At 35.5% G+C, this 17,644-nt stretch overlaps 1 protein-coding gene across 1 annotated transcript; it reads left to right on the forward strand.

Moving 5' to 3' along the window:
• Positions 1 to 1,224: 1,224 nt before the first annotated feature.
• Positions 1,225 to 5,823, forward strand: LOC120081076 (mediator of RNA polymerase II transcription subunit 15a-like). Its single transcript, XM_039035754.2, has 7 exons — positions 1,225 to 1,301; positions 1,442 to 1,540; positions 2,125 to 2,312; positions 2,400 to 2,660; positions 3,639 to 3,860; positions 4,328 to 4,410; positions 5,137 to 5,823. Exons 2-7 carry the CDS (start codon positions 1,492 to 1,494, stop codon positions 5,351 to 5,353), a joined length of 1,020 nt encoding a protein of 339 aa, XP_038891682.1. The 5' UTR covers positions 1,225 to 1,301; positions 1,442 to 1,491; the 3' UTR covers positions 5,354 to 5,823.
• Positions 5,824 to 17,644: the final 11,821 nt, after the last annotated feature.

The following is a 17,644-nucleotide window of genomic DNA, read 5'->3' on the forward strand; positions in this document are numbered from 1 at the left end:
ACTAGTGATATGATACTATGGGCTTGATTGCTATATTTAGAACTATTTCTGAAGTACAACGGTGGATAATTAAAATTATAGAAATGAACAAATTTCAAGTAAATTGACCAAAATGTTATTTTAATTCCAGAAAAAATCAACGTAGGAAAAGTTAGAGTTTTTGTACGGGTACGGATGACCTTCTCCCTTGCACCTTTATGTTTTATGGCTTGCCCCCCACTATCTTATGAATTATAACATTTTGCTTATGTCAGAGGCACTTTCAGCCTTTCCAATGAACTCGCACTCAATATGAGATCTCCCGCCCAATGCCTTTTTCAAAATCCGAACCGGATGCTATCATAATAACGCAACGAAGAAATTTAAGGGAAACACGACAACCAAATGATATCGATTTGGAGATGAACTCACCAGTCCGATTGCTTTTCCGAAGCCCTAACCCGATTTCAAATATGCAACCTGATTGAATAAAATCCAAAACTCGAATGACATTACCCGTGACATCGCAACAGTGGTGAATGTCTTAGTCCGACGATGCCTTTTTCGAAGCCCTAACCTGATAATAAACAAAACGCCCAAAATTCAAATTTATTAATCATAATGAAAAACAAAATATAATCCAAATCAAATAGAGAATATGTACATTACCTCTACTTATATTACTTGATAATGATGAGGACACAATCAAGGTGCACTAGGTGTGGATATCAAAGACATAGTCGAGCAACATGCAACTAGCCATTCAGTCAAGTTGGAGCTTCGAAAAAGTAATTAGGCTGGTGAGTTCATCTCCAACCGATATCATTAGGCTGTCGGATCTTCCTTTGAATTTCTTCGTCGCATTATTATGATAGTATTGAATTCAGACTTTAAAAACGACATCAGACTTTAGATCTCATCCCGAACGTGAGTTTCTTGGAAAGATTGAAAATGTATTATAATGTAAGTAAAATATTATAATTCATTAGATGGTAAGGACAGGTTATAAGACATAAACGTGCACAGAAGAGCATTACAAAATGGTTTTTTGTTTTGGACGTATATATTCTCGTAAGGAGCGTTAGAAAGCGAATATTGGTGTGACACACGTTCCCATTTTGAACGGTTTGTTACAATGGCGCGCGGATGTGAGCTGTATGCTCTCGAACAACCACACTCTCTGCTCATCCTCTTCCTTCTTTGTTTTCTTGCTCCTTAAGCATCGCCACTATATAATTATCACCAACATGATCCAACTTTCCACCATTACCGATCTCCATCCGTTTGGATTTGGAACCTTTTCTTCTCGCTAGGCCCTAAAGGTATTCGTTTCATCACTTTTTGTTGATGTTTCTGTAGTCGCTGGCTCTTTGGCTCCGTTTTCTTTGTTTTGTTTCGTTTTGGAACTTCGATTGAGTCGGATTTTCAGCCATCTGTTTGATTCTGTTGCATGTTGTATCAGGTGAAAGGTTCTTTAAGATCTATTTGGCCGATTCTTGGAAATTAGCTTACATGAAAAGGAGGAGGACGATGTTGCCTGGTTTACCTGAAAATGGAAGAGGTGTGGAATTGAATAACTGAAAATGTTGCTGTTGATGTTTCTTTACATTGAATGCCTCACTTCTTTTTTTAGTTCTAACTCGGCCAAGATGATTATTTAGTAGTTGAAGTTTTAGGTATCGAGAAATTTCGACCAGCTACTATATTCATTCTATAAACTACTTGATTAAGTTCCTTTGTGGTGGAAAATTTCAGGAGAAATTGTTTTTAATTTGACGAGTCTTAGAAATGTAACTTGTTTATAAAATTGCTAGTTATGAAGTTTCATGGTGGGTTATTGCAAAGAACAAGAAAATCAAGTCAAGGATTTCTAAGTATTTTCTTGTATTATTCTGTTTTACATTCTCGAGTCAACTTCTTTTTTTACTACCAAATACTAAATGCATGTTTAGGAGTGATTTTTAAATAGTTAAAATTACTTTTGTGTGATGTTCACTCCAAAACATCATCGCTTCAAAGTTGATTTTGTATGATTCAATGCATATTTCAAAATGATTAATGATTTAGAATACGACATGATTGATTTTAACCATCTCAAAAATCACTCTCAAACATGCCCTAAAGTTTCAACAATGCTTTTGTTAGCTGATTATGAGGAGGCCTTGAATGATTTTCTCTACCCACAAATGGTAAATGATGCAATCCAAGCGGAAAAGGCATTCATCGTCTCTTCCCCTGGCATGCCTCCTTCAGCCTTTTTGGAGGAGGTAGTAGAATCAGTTCATGAGAATGACATATGCTGTGTTACTCCTCTCCAACGCTTGATCAAAATGGTTTGTTCGAAAAGATTTCAGTTTCATTTCTCGTAAGAAATTTTTTTTACATACATTATAGACATGCTGTTCTTGGCTCAAACTCAGGTAAACGAAATGTCACCAAAAGCGTTAAGTGCTTCTGTCAGTGACATAGATTCTCTTGTCTGTATGACTGATAGAGTATCTTCATCGGCACCTCTTAACAACTCCAAAGCTGCAGTTGGCGCGTATTTGGTGGGTGCAGATTCATCTCCTCTGAGAAGAAAATGTTCAAGATTTGGAGGCACTATTGGCTCAAGGAGAACAAGACACTACAGAAGTTTGATGGATTGTGAAGGTTTTGACTTGAATTCAAGTACAATTGAGGTGCGTGACCATCTATTGAGTTCTTTTTTTTTGTTTTAATTCAATGATTTGAAGGGGTGGAGAACCGAACCATCAACTTGTGGGATGGTAATTGGTGACTTATTCACTGAATTATGCTCAGATTAGTGATCATCTCCTTGGTTTATGTGGTTCAAACTTGAAAAGATGAAATTACGTGAGTGAACAAATTAGCCCTTTTGGGCAAATATGATCATGAACATTGCTGAGTAATAATAACTATGAGCTTAATTTTGATAATTTTCCTATAGATTCTGTTTAATTAATATGAGAAAATATAGTGTGAAGTACTTTACTCATGAATGTGAAATTAGCTTTCCACATCAAATGAGGTTAAATAGATCCATTGATGACATGATATTGATAAGATCCTTTATTTTATTTGATATGTCTCGAGTCTTGACTAGTATGCCTAGAATCGGTATGTGAATGGTAAAATTAAAATGACAAAATTACATATATTCTAATTCTTTCAAAAGTTGCAATATTATCCTTCACTTTTCATACACATTTCAAAACTACTTTTAGAGTAGAATTCCTCCAGAATTTTTAATGGAAATGGAGGCTTAAAATGGTGTGCCAGTGACCTATGCACTATAATAGTGTGGTGATCTTAATTTCTAGTTTAGGTCACTTCTAGACTACTTCAAACCCCAATTTCCATTCGAAATTCTAAAGGACTTCTACTCTAAAGATAGGATTGAAATGTTTATGAAAGGTCAAACGTAATATTGTAACTTTGGAAAGAATGGAGATATTTTTTTAATAAGAGAAAAAGTTCAATGGTTTTATTATTATTATTATCATTATTATTATTATTATTATTATAATTAACTGATTACCAAGTCTTGTAGTATCAAACAACTACTTTGTTCAATGTCGAATAGATTCTTTGTAAACTTCCTATTACTAACGACATATTTCTTTGATATATTCTTTCAAATACATCTGTTAATACAGACTCCTGATCATTCGCATTGGCATGGGTTTTCATTGCCGGAGAAGCAATCTTTATTTGAGGAAATTAGGAGGATAAATGAGCAGCTGATTGATACAGTGGTATCTATTTGTGACAAAGATACGATAACAATTGACAGAAGTGAAGGGATCATAGTTAAATGTTCTTTTGTTGCTATGTGCGCCCATTCAAATTTAAACTCACACCAAACTTCAGCTCCTCAGGTACTTGAGCCTTTTTTAAGAAAAATATTTAATATGATGCATCATTTGGTATAGTATTTTTGTTCCTGTACTTTTAAAATTATGTTTTCAACTTTGGTTTATTTTAATGTGATAATTTTCGTCCATTCATTTTTATTTATGTCCTCATCTTTTTAAAAAAAAAAAAAAAAAATTAGCATTACACTTTGTTCACTATAAATTTGTATTTAAGAGTTCCATTATGTTTAAAATTTATATTAAACTTTTGATAATAGGGATCACCATGATCACTTTTTAAAATTACGAGGGCTAAAATTGGAGGTACATGGACCATAATGAAGAAAAGTTTGAGAGTTAAACTCAAAATGACTTTTAAAAGTATAGAGACCAAAATAAATCATAGCTAAAAGTATAGGAACCAAAATAGTACTTGAATCTAGGATTAATTACTCGCTCTATCTTTCTTATTTTATTCATAAAATGTGCAGTTAGTGTATCCCTTAAAGTTGCTGGTTCCCAAAGGCTATCCGCACATTTCTCCAATATTCAATAAATTCCATTATGAAGCTTGGTGAGAAGATTTATCCTTTCTTCCATTTTAATAGCAAGAGTTTTCTTGCAATACCACCATATGAATTGAGTTCTTATATTTGAGGTTCTTAGTTCCCTTTTGCAGTTACAATCCTTCATTTGATTTTGGTTTTGCTATTCAATTGTCTGGTCGCTCATAACAGATACTATCAGATGAGCCTTTTTTCATTGTGATTTTCTAGTTAATTAGATTCACATATTTTGAAATCTTATTAATGGAACCACAAGGAGTCAATGGGCGTACACAGAATTATTCATTATGAATAAATATATGTATGGATGAAAATCAAAATTAGTTGTAATCCATATCTATAGTATACATCTGAAGAACTTGAATTTGTGTTGGACAATTCTGTCAATCTGGAGAGCAAAACTAAAAGGGGCTGTAACTTGATTAACGTTAGATCTTAGGCTTTTTTATGTCTTAGAATCAATAGGTTGGAATCTTTCTGCAGACTAGACAAGTTTATAAGCCATAATCAGATCAACAATGTTCATTTAATAACCAAAATATAATTAGTAATGTTACCTATTATTTGGATAATTCATAGTTTATTCATAGTTTATTCTAACAGTTTTAGGTGAACTTTGCTCATAATTCATAGTTTATTCTACTTTCAGTTTTTAATTTTTAAGAACCCCAAGCCATTACATATTTCATCCTCTTAACAACTTATAACCTCACTTATTTATTTACTTTTTGCAGTCCAACAGGTTGTGAAGACCTTTCGTTGCAGGCAAGGGAAAAGTTCAACATGTCTGTTCGAAGCCTTGCACATCCATTCTCTATTAGTCAAGTGGCCAGGATATGGGACGTGTGTGCTCGAGATGTAGTTTCCGAGTACGCTCGACGAAATGGCGGTGGCAGTTTTAGTTCAAAGTATGGCTCATGGGAGGACTGTCTTCATGCTGCTTGGTCATAACAAATGACAACTGCCATTGAAGAATGGTCGTTAATGAGTGAATTTCGCTTCCCTAATTTTTCTAGTTTAATGGCATTGAGAAAAACTAAATAGGAGACTTTGTTAGAAATCTAATTGTTGGGTTTTGGGTTTTCACAGGTAGGGGAAGCTATATCTTTACATTTTTTTTTTTTTTTTTTTTTTTGCGCGTCGGGAAAAGCCAAATATCTTGTAGTAGTGGTGTAGTTGTAAAAAAATGAAAGTGTTCATGGAAGGCTAATTCACAGTTGTTTTAGAGTTGGAGTGAAATTAGAGCTTAGAGAGTTAGGTGTCTAGGAATCAAAAGAAATTGAGCTAAGCCTGAAGTTGGATTTCTGTTGAAATGTTACTATATGTTTGTGGATGAGATATTTGTATTTGTCTTAGGTTATTGATTTTGGGCATATGGTTTAAGGTAAGCATGTTTTGGCCTTTTCCTGACTTCATTCAACCAATTTTTTTCCTTCTGAAAAACAAGTCCAAGTCGATACTAAAGATTCTAATTCCTTCGCTTTAAATTATTTTGAAATCCTCATAATGTAATGCATACATAAAACGTAGAAGATTAAATTACAAGTTTAGTGTGTAAACTTTGATATTTGTTTCTATTCGGTCTTTAAATTCTTATAGGTATGAAAATAAGATTAATAATTGATTAGCAAACAAAATAATTTTAATTGTTCAAAGTAAAAAATATAGTTTGTGCAAACAATGTTTGGTCGGAATTAACTTATTGACTCTCCGAACAGTACTATAAGAATTGGTACTAAGTATCCCTCCTGTAATTATACATGCTCCTATAACAATAACATATTTTGGTTCAAGCATTTGCTGCATGAGCCATTTACATGTCTAGGATTAGGTCTAATAAATTCAATGAAGCAATAACTTGTAGCATATAGAAGCGACCATTAACCGAAGAGTTTTGACAAACTTAAATCCAAAAAAGGCCATGCTTTATTGTAAGTGGGTTGAGTCCTAAAAGCCCAAACAAATTTAGACCCAAAAGGTCGGCCGACCCTTGGCTCCCTCCCATTAACCGCAACTGCAACCAGTCCTTCATCAACTCTCCCTGTGTGCTTGCAATTCAATGTTATAGAACCTACAAAAAAGAAACTTGTTACAGGCTGAGTCATGGATCTTGCTCTCTTTAATACGTTTCATGGTTCTACCCAATGCAAATAGTTCTACAGAATTGTCGGAACTACAATAGAACCCAATTGAAAGAACTCACACCTTTCCGAATGATTGCTTAATAAGAATCGCACAACCATTGAATGTGCAGCCGCGCGAAGGACTTGACCAGCGCCATCTGCTTGTGACACGCGCCTCGCCTCGTCTCGCTCGCCCGACCGGATGAACAGCGGCGACGGAGCGCACGTGTGGAAAGCCCACCAAGCCTATATTTGCCTATTTCCTACCCCCTCTAAAACTTTGGTATCCTTTGGGGCCCAAACCCATAACCCAAGATAAAGGCATATAAGGGACCTCCCCTTAGTAAAATAAACAATGTGAGATTCCAACTTTTCCTTCTCCCAAGTTGAAAACCAATATATATATATATATATATATAGAAATTTTCAACAATAATTCCCCACTTGAAAAATTTTAAGAACACAAGAAAACAATTTTCATCGAGTAATATCATTATGTGTAACACTTGAAGGAAATCGAAACTCGAGATTTTCATGAGCAGCGGAACAAGACTATTCCAAATTACAATCATGAATGAACATATATTTACAGTCGACTTCAATACAAGTGGTTGTACAAATAATTCCAGAAATTACAGCATGAACAATACAAATGCATAAAGAGACAAACTCTATGCACATTGGCAGAAACGTCTCCACACTGCGTTGCGCACAAACGCTGGAACAACAGCAGCCTCGAACGACCGATCTACACGACTGCAACACCGCAGCAACATAATACGAACACTTCACGCTCGTCCTCAACGGTCTCCTCGGTCACAAACAACTTCGCAACACAAATAGCCTCCACAGCACCACGAACGACCTCCAGAAAACCTCGACGGTGTCGAGTTGAGTCTGACACCACCAACAAGGTGATCTTGGTATTCTCGGTGTGAGAATCCAGAGAGTGGGCTTTGTTCGGATTTGGTATGAGGTAGACGAACGGAGGAAACACCGATCGCGTACACGACTAGGCAAGTGGGAGATGGCGGAGACCTATCGTATAGGTCGATGCCTAATCGTTTAGATAAAACTATGCAATCGTTTGAAAAAAGCTATGCGATCGTTTAGCTCATCGTTTAGCTCAGTCTGTCGCCTACAGACACTACACGATCGTTTAACTTGGGCGAGCGACTGTCTAGCAAAACTATGCGATCATTTAGTAAATACTGCACGATCATTTAGCTCGCACCTGCACGATCGTTTAGCTCGCACCTGCACAATCGTTTAGCTCGCCCAGCCATCATTTAGTAAATCTGTATTTACTTGACGACTTACATGAGTTTCTTTTTGCGGAGAGAAAATTCAAAATCTTTTCAAATGTTTGTAAAACCTTCTTTTCAAAATAGGAAACCACCTTCCTTTTAAACTCACGGTTACCATGATCCAATAACCACCCACTACTTTGGTTATTTAAAAGAAAAAGAATTAATTATCTAATAATTAATATTATTATAAACATAAATGATAGCTAACTTATCATACTATATTTATAACCTATAGTTTTAATATTTCAATTCATGAAACATATAAACCATAGTTCTTTTTCTATTCCATGGTACTTAATGTAAATCTCATTTACATCAATCCTCTACTAGATGATCTCATACATCATACCGATTATATCATATATAATCAAAATACCTCTTGTTAATTTGAACATTTCAAATCAACACCAAGAACTGATCCTCAACAGAATCCAAGCTACCAAAGGAACCTCATGGACCTGTAGCTCTTAAGCTCCAACGATACGTGAATAACTGACTAAACTCTTTAGTCACGGGATCCACCATCCGTTAATTGCCAGGCACTCCACTAAAGACCGACAGCTGAAATCTCCTTACCACAGATATATTATGTGTTCATCTTAACCAATCAACAGTGCGACAACCCTTCACAGATCGCTCGTAAGTTCAGTTGGGCCAATAACCGTTATGTCCCTGTAGTTACATCTGTCTTCTTAAGTACCACTGATCCCTTTAATGAACATAAATCATAGTCCTACTATGACTGAGTCTTCTCTTCCAAAAAGAAGCTGTGGCCACTATGTTCAAGTCCCGAAATCAACCCTTAGGGGAGCAATCTCTCTACTTATCCCTGCTTCGGGAAAGAAATGAATTCAATCTTGTGGATTGAGTTCCCAGCTCCCAAATCAAACAAGTCCCCAAAAAGGTAGGCATGTTGAGTTAGCAATCTGGCCACTCTCACCCATACTAATCAAATGACCGCCCTCAAAGGTAGGAGTTTCCAAAACACTTAGGATTGAGGTCGTGTCACCTATGATCATTTAGGTGAGATGCAAGTCTCTAGTATCAACAGTGTTATATACAAAGTCTAGTCATCTCATGGTCCAGGTCTTATATAAACTCTTTGTATAGGACACCCCCGGTCCACGTCTCCACATGAATGGTCAAGATCTACCATCTGTAATAGTTTATAACACTTGCGAACCCCTACAAAGCGGGCTGTATCTGTAGTGTCACCAAGATCAGGTATCCCACCTTAATCCTTATACTACAGACCGATTTAAGTTATCACTTAAGGCATGATCCACTTATATATCACATATACATGCTTAAGTTCATATAAGATAACCAAAGAGTTTTGTTTATTGGGTATGAGTAAATGTCAGAATTAAATAACACTTATTTTATTCATTGGACAAACAACGAGACTTCAGGAGAATTAGGACACCAATCCCAACAACATTATGTATAAGTAAAGATGTCTCATGATTTGAATCTTTAAGTAATGTAGATGATTAAAAATATACTAGAGTAACTCTTGGTTTTGAACTCTATCTCTAACAACATCTCACACACAACATTACTAAGGTGTAGTTCGAAAGCCCGTGCTTTAAGGCTTGACACATGTATCCCAATTTAGCGAGCACTGTAAAGAATTTGCCTAAAATGCCATAAGAAGCAGCCGTCACTTCCATATTCACATAAGTGAGTTGAGTCTATCAGGAATACTTATGTAGCTAGGTACCCCACTTGACATCAAATATAGATCTCATTAAGAACCAAGTTCAACCTTTCTTACGCTTCAAGATATCATGCTCAAACTCTAGGTCATGGGAAGGGAATTCTGTGTTCATTTTAGCATGATTCACTCGATATCACATGCGATCAGTTATGACCCGTTGAACCTATTTCTTGGGATCTCCAGTCTATAGGTTGGGTTTTCCTCACAAGTGATTTATCTCTATATAGGTATGAGTCTCATCCTTTCTGAGGTTTTGAAAACATTCTCTCTGGCTAGTCATTTCATCAGGATCTGCCAAGTTTTCATCAGTCCGTATATGATCCACTCTAACTGCACCAGTAGTGAGGAACTCTCTAATGGTACTATGCTTACAACGTATTTGTTGTTTCTGTCCGTTGTAGTAATGGTTTTGAACTTTTGCGATTGTTGCAGTACTATCGCAATGGATCAATATGGCTAGTATCAACTTTTTCCATAGAAGAATCTCTCATAGCAGACTTATAAACCAACCTGCTTCTTCACTAGATGTTGCTAGTGTTATCATTTTTTACTCCATTGTAGATTGAGCTAAAATCTCTGTTTCTTGGACTTTCAATAGACAACTCCACATGCTATATTAAAGATATAGCCATTTGTAGCCTTTAAATCATCCGAGAGGGAGTTTCAGTCAGCATCGTTGAACCCTTCTAGGATAGTGGGAAACTTTTGATTATGTAATCCTAGGTTTTGGGTTTTCTTCAAGTACCTCATAACCCTTTCTATAGCATTATAATGCTCTATACTAGGTCTGCTTGTAAACCTACAAAGTAATCTTACAGCATAAGCTATATCAGGCCTAGTGCAGTCAGCAACGTATTTGAGACTACCTATGATGCTTGCATACTCAGTTTGATTAACATTGTCACCAATGTTTTTGAACAACTGAACACTAGGGTTATAAGGAGTACATGTTGGTTTACATTCAAAGTAATTATATTTCTTTAGAATCTTTTCTACATAGTGAGATTGATCTAAAGAAATTTCCTTTTCAGATCTAGTCACTTTTATGTCTAAGATTACACTCGTTTCTCCTAAGTCTTTCATATCGAAGTTTGCACTCAACATAGATTTCACATCATTTATGGCGTGCAAGTTCGACCCAAATATTAACAAGTCATTTACATACAAACACAGAATAGTGCAAAGATTATTTTCAAACTTATAGTAAATGCATCTGTCACTTTCATTAACCTTGAAACCTTTAGATAAGATTAGGTTATCAAACTTTTCATGTCATTGTTTAGAAGCTTATTTCAGGTCATAAAGAGATTTATTTAGCTTACAAATCTTATTCTCTTTACCATAGACTATATAAGCCCTCAGGTTGTTCCATATAAATCTCTTCTTCAAGTTCACCATTTAAAAAATCGGTCTTTATGTCCACCTGATATAATACGAGGTTATTTAAGGCAGCTAGAGAAAACAATACACGAATTGAGGTAATTCTAGTGAATGGGAAGAATGTGTCAAAGAAGTCTATATTTTCTCTTTGTCTAAAGCCCTTTGCTACTAACCTAGCTTTAAACTTGTCAACTATTTCATCAGGTCTATGCTTTTTCCTTAGGATCCATTTGCAACGTATTGCTTTGCAATCAGGGGATAGGTCTACCAAATGCCAAGTCCTATTTGACTCAAGAGAGTCATTTTCATCATTTATAGCTTCTTGCCATAAGTGGGCATCTACAGATGACAAAGCAACTTTTAGGTCTTTAGGATCTTCTTCTACATTATAGGTCTGGAAGTCATCCCCAAAATCCTTGACGGTTCTAGTTCTTTTGCTTCTTCTAGGTTCTGGGCCGGCTTCCTCTGTAGAGGTAGGATTTCTAACTAGGGTTTGGCTACTGGATCCTGAGCCCTCACTATTTCTCGATTTAAAGGAAAATATATCCTCAAAGAAGTCAGTATCATTTGACTCCATGATCACTTGGTTTACTAGGTCATAGAACCTATAGGCTTTACTATTTATGAGATAACCTATAAAGACACACTCATAGTCCCTACTAGCAAGCTTTCTTCTTTTAAGGTCTGCAATTCTTACAAAGGCTAGACACCTCCAAGTTATAAAGTATGATAAGTTTGGTTTCTTATTCTTAATGACTGCGTAAGGTGAAGTTGTGTTTTTAGATTTTGGTATTCTATTTAGGACATAAAACATGGTAAGGATGATTTCACTCCACCAATAAGATGCAGCTTCTGAATTGAGTAAAATAGCAACTACTAGCTCAAGTAAAGTTATATTTTTTTATTTCGGCTTTTTCGTTCATTTTAGGAGAGAAAATGCATCTTTTCATATATTATTCCATGTGAGTTAAATAATTCATTAAAGCCGTCTGAGTCGTACTCAGTTCCTCTATCACTACGAAGTCTTTTAACCTTTCAATTATATTGATTTTCTACTTTAGTTACAAACAATTTAAAAGCATCAATCACATCACTTTTGTTTTTCAGTAGATATACAAAGGTGAAATCATAGCAATCATCAATAAAAGTAATAAAATATCTTTTACTATTCCTAGTCAAGATGCCATCAAATTCACATAAGTCAGAATGAATTAAATCTAGATGCTCAGATTCTCTAAGTACATATTTAGGCAGAGTCTTATTTATTTTTTCCTGACTATAGTATTCACATTTATCAAATTCATTCATGGATACCTTAGGAATCATTTCTAACCTATTCAGATTACTAATTATCCGTTTATTTAAGCGACAGAGTCTAGCATGCCAAATATTAAATGAACACAGCAAATAAATAGAAGATTTAATCTTATTCATTTCAAGATTAAGTTTAAACATGCCATCAGTTGCATAGCCTTTTCCTACAAAAATATTATTCTTAATAAGAGTATGTAAGTTTGCCTTTATTGTCTAAGTAAAGCTTTCCTTGTTAAGGAGATAGCCCAAGACCAGATTCTTCCTTATCCCCGGATGTGCACGACTTTCTTTAGCGTGAAAGCCTTCTCAGAGGTAAACTTCAGCTCCACTTTATCAGTCCCAGCAACTTTCGTTGAAGGGTGATCCCCTAATAGTATGCTATTATCCTTAGTTTCATTATAAGTTTTAAAAAGACTAAGATCGTGACAGACATGGCACGTAGCGCCAGTGTCTATCCACCATTCCTCATAACCACCGATCACATTTATGTTTATGATCATGGCAGCTAACAGTTCTTCTGTTAGATTCGCCTGACCAGCAGGTTGATGCTTGTTCCTACAGTTCCTAACCATGTGTCCAGGTTTATTACAGTAAAAGCAAAGGAATTGTACTGTTTCTCCCGATGGGGGTTCCTGCTTCTTTTGATTGTTTTGGTTGCTGAATCCACGGTTCTGACCTTTCTTCTTGGTTCCCTTTGACTTTTGGTCAGGCTTTATCACGATAGAGGTGGATCTCCCAGGAACGATGTTCACCTCCTCCCTCTGGTCTTGCTTTCGGGCTTCCTCCTTAATCCTCAAGTGGGTAGACTCTCCAAGGAAAACTCCTTCATCTTATGCTTCAAGATGTTCTTAAAATCCTTCTACAAAGGAGGAAATTTATCAATAATAATGGCAACTTGAAATTGCTCGTTTAGGGGCATACTTTCACTTATTATTTCGTGGGCTATGTTCTATAGTTTATGAGAATGGGTCTCCACAAATTTTCCATCTGTCATCTGGAACTTTAGGTAACGGCTGACGACATACTTTTTCGAACCGGCCTCTTCGGTGTTGTACTTTTTCTATAGGGCATCTCACACATCTTTTACTGTCTTCATTGTACTGTAATAATCATACAGATTATTAGTCAAACCATTTAATATGAAATTTTTACACTAAAAATATTCTTCTTTCTAATCAACAGCTTCTTTTATCTGTTGTTTGGTCGGATCTTCCTTTGGGACAATTGGCTTCTCAGTAGTGCATCAACAACCTTCTTGATAGTGAGGAAGAACAACATCTTCTGCTTCCAACGTTGAAGTTTGCTCCTTCAAATTGGAATGGTCGGTTAAGATCGAAGGACATGATGTCGTTCTAAGTTGAAAGGGTCATCATAACAGTGGTAGGTGGAAGCGTCCCAAAATTGTTAGAATGGTAACCTTCTGATGGATAGAAGATAACAGTAATAAACGGTCACGAACGGTAGTCATTAGAAAATAAAACATGTAAAAAATAAACTTGTTACAGGCTAAGTTGCAGGTTTCGCCTTCTGTAAGACGTTTTATGGCTCTGGCCAATGTGCAAGCAATTCTATAGAGTTTCCATACCGTCCCTAGGATAAAACAACCCAGAAAATTTATTGTCTCGATCGGAATTTCATTAGAACCCAATCGAATGAACTCACACCCTTTCGAATGATTGCTTAGTAAGCAAAACAAAAAAGAAAAACAAAGAACTGAAAAGCGTGTGGAAAGCATACCAAGCCCATATTTTCTTATCTCCTAACCCCCTCTAAAACTTTGTTACCCCTTGTGGCCCAAACCTATAACCCAAGGTAGGGCCATATAAAGGGACCTCTCCTTAGTAAAATAAGCAAGGTGGGATTCTCATTTTCCTTCTCCCAAGTTGAAAACCAAAAAAATAAAAAAATAAAAAAAATCATTTGGATAACAATTTTCACCGACATTAGTAAAATATATCAACTCAATGTTTGGCCCACTAACTTTAAATATTGACGACCACTTTGCCACAACCAACTCCGATGACCAACTCTGAGCTCCAACAACCACTTCCAACGACAACTTTGGCGACCAACTCTGACGACCACCTTCGTGCAACTAATTTCAACAAACAATTTCGGGCTCCAATAACTAGAGGTGAGCATCAATTATTTGGAGTCGGTTTTCTGACCAAGCCACTACCAAATCGACAGTCAATTTAGTAAATGTTCAAACTGATCTCGACTTTTGAGGAGTAAAATTCGGTTGGTCGATAGGTTTGGGTCGGTCGATCGGTCAGTCGAGTTGGTTGATTTTATTCTTTATATATATATATATTTTGAAATTTTCCAATTTGGAATTTTTCCAAACCATCACCGACCGACCCCTCTCCTTCTCTGACTGACCGACTTCGATTCAGTTAGATGGCTCGAATTTTTAGTATATCATGCTCACCCCTATCGACAACAAACTCCAATGATCAACTCTGACGATCACCTTCATGTGACCAACTCCAGCCTTTGACAGCCACCTCTGACTACAAACTCCAGTGAAAATCACCTTTGATGATCAACTTCAACGACCATCTTTGTGCGATCAACTTTGATGACTAACTTGGACTTTGAAAATCACCTCCGATGACAAACTCCAACGACTAACTTCAATATCACCTTCATTTGACTATCTACGGGCTTCGACAATCACCTCTAACTACAAATTTCGACGAAAATCGTCTTTGATAATAAACTTCAACAACCACTTCCGACTATTATAAGACTAATTGCTTCTTAATAATCCCACCACATTCTAGCAAGAGGTATTGTTTGTGTCTACTTGGTAGGACTAAGAACTTAACTAGTTTAGTGAACAACATTTTTTATACACATGAAATTGGCTCATTAACTTAGTAAACTTGAAAAATATAAATTTGGACTACATGGCATGCATGTTCAGTATGCACCAAATCAAAAAGTTCAATGAGATTTTTTTTAACATAAAGAATGATTTTATTTGATATAAGTCGAAAAACTTATTATATATTTTTATAAAGTTCAAAATCTTAAAGATATGTTCAGGTGTTCCCAACTCTTGAGATATGTTCATGTGACTTCAAACCACACCAATATGCTGAAAACCAGTCTCTTCTTTTTGGATCATAATCTTTGCTCATAAAAATTCTTCATTGACGATTTTATTAACCTTATCATGTATGTTATTGATATCCTCCTGACTCACTTGCCTAGATTCTAAGAGTTTTTTCTGGTAGATCTCAAGAGATGAAGTCAATCAAGAATCACCCACAGTACATTAATTTTGGTGTTGGGGTCTCAATCTTCTCTCAACCACTTAAATTTACTGCGACGTATAATATGCATGCATATATTCATATCCGGCACTCCCACAATAAGCTTGCTTAGGGCGGGTCAATATTAATTTGAGAGTTTGCACGGGACGATTTTCTGATAAAAAGCCAGCCATCCACATGTTATACCAAATCTTATACCAAATCTTTTATATTTTCAAATTTTTTAGGCCAATTTTTGTTTCCACAATTATATGATTTCTAATTTTCAAATGAATTTACCAATTAAATTTTGTAAGATGGATGATTACATTTTGATTTTTAAATTTTGGGAAAGATTAAATTTTGCAGAAAAAAAAAAAGGTAAGACATGTAAAATATATAAAATCTCGATATTAATCTTCCCGAGAATTCACCTATCTCGGTGTTAATCTGTCCAAGATTCATACAGAGATTTTATATATTTTCCTTATTTTTCTTTTTTTGAAAAATTTAATATTTCCAAAAATTTAAAAATCAAAGTTAATCACTTGAGATTCAGGTAAAAAAAATCATTTGGATAATTGGTAAATTGAATTGGAAATTAGAATTTGGGCTAGGATTTAAAAATTACATAAGATTTTGATACAATATTTGGAGAAAATTTGAAAATATATAAGATTTGGTATAAGATTTAAGAAGATCACATAATATTTTAGAAAAAATTACTAGAATCTCGGTGTAATCTCCCCTCGATGTAACGAGAAAGACCTAAAAGACCAAAACAATCAATAAGTTTGAAAAATTTTTTTTTTTATCTAAATCTCGATGTCGATCTCGTCCGAGATCAACCGAGAAAATTATTTGAACGAGTTTTCAACGTGAAAATTTAATGGTGTTATTTCTAATAATTTTCCAAGATAGTCATGGGGAATAATCAACACTGTGAAATTGGAGAATTTGGTTTTGTAAAAATCATGATGAATTATGGTTCGATAAAGATTTGGTCAACAGTCAGATGGAAGTAAAAGAAATTTGATTTCTTTGGGAACTTTTTGGACAAGTCTGGTTTTAGCTCCAAATCACAAAATGGAACTCTGTTGGTTTATAAAGATTATATGGTCGAGATGAAAGGATTTTGAGAGATGACTTGATATGTTCTCCAAGGAACTGCATTGGCAGGGGAACTAAATTTGGTTTAAAAACCATGTAGCAAAGCCACTCAGTTGTGGCATAAGAGACTCATATTAATCAAAAAGGACTTGATAACCTGTTCAGACATGGTTTGATTGTGTTAGAAATTTGGTTTGTTGTCTTTATAATTTTTTTTAAGGTAGTGGTTTTGCAAGTGTCTCAAACAAAATCTTAACATCCATTTGTGACATCAAAATATTTTCCTTATATAGAAATATCTGTCTGTGATATTTAGTATGCTTTGCTCATTTTTTGAAGCGTAACTTTTTGTTCGAAATAAGGACTTATTTCATTGATTAGATTCAATTATTTAAAGTGAATTTTGTAATCATTTTAGGGTTGTTGCATTTATTTAATTGAGTAGGACATTTTCTGTACTTCGACCAAACTATTCTACATCATGTTCTTACTCGTTTGCTCACTATTCCGCTGTACATGTTCTTCATCTGTTGAGTGCAACACTTTGAAAAGTTTCACGGTCTTAGGGGGAGCCTAAGTCGTCGTTGCCAGATAAGGGACTCTCAATCTTAGGGGGAGCCTAAGACTCAGCTTTAAAGAAGGAGTTCTCTATCTTAGGAGGACCTAAGATTTGTCAATGAAGGGAGTTCGTTGATCCAAAAGGAAGATAATTGTGTTGAGAGGAGGCTCACTTTGATCCAAAAGGAAGATAATCATGTTGAGAGGAGGCTCAAACACTATCAGGCGCCGAAGTGTCAGACGTAAATATTAACATACTTAAGGGGAGCCTAAGTTCAATTGAGATGGAGTCTCACATCTAGGGGGAGCCTAGGTGACGTGTGAGTTAAGCTCTACGTGAGCAACTATAATAGTTGGTGTATTACAAATAAGTACTATGTTGTAAATGTTAGAGTAAAAAAACATGCAGCGGAACTATCAAGGATCCATAAGCATTCAAATTCTCTAATTTTAGCATAAACTAAAGC

The sequence above is a fragment of the Benincasa hispida genome, chromosome 7, assembly GCF_027475165.1.
Source record: "Benincasa hispida cultivar pf3 chromosome 7, pf3_genome.v1.1, whole genome shotgun sequence".
NCBI classification, from domain to species: Eukaryota; Viridiplantae; Streptophyta; class Magnoliopsida; order Cucurbitales; family Cucurbitaceae; genus Benincasa; species Benincasa hispida.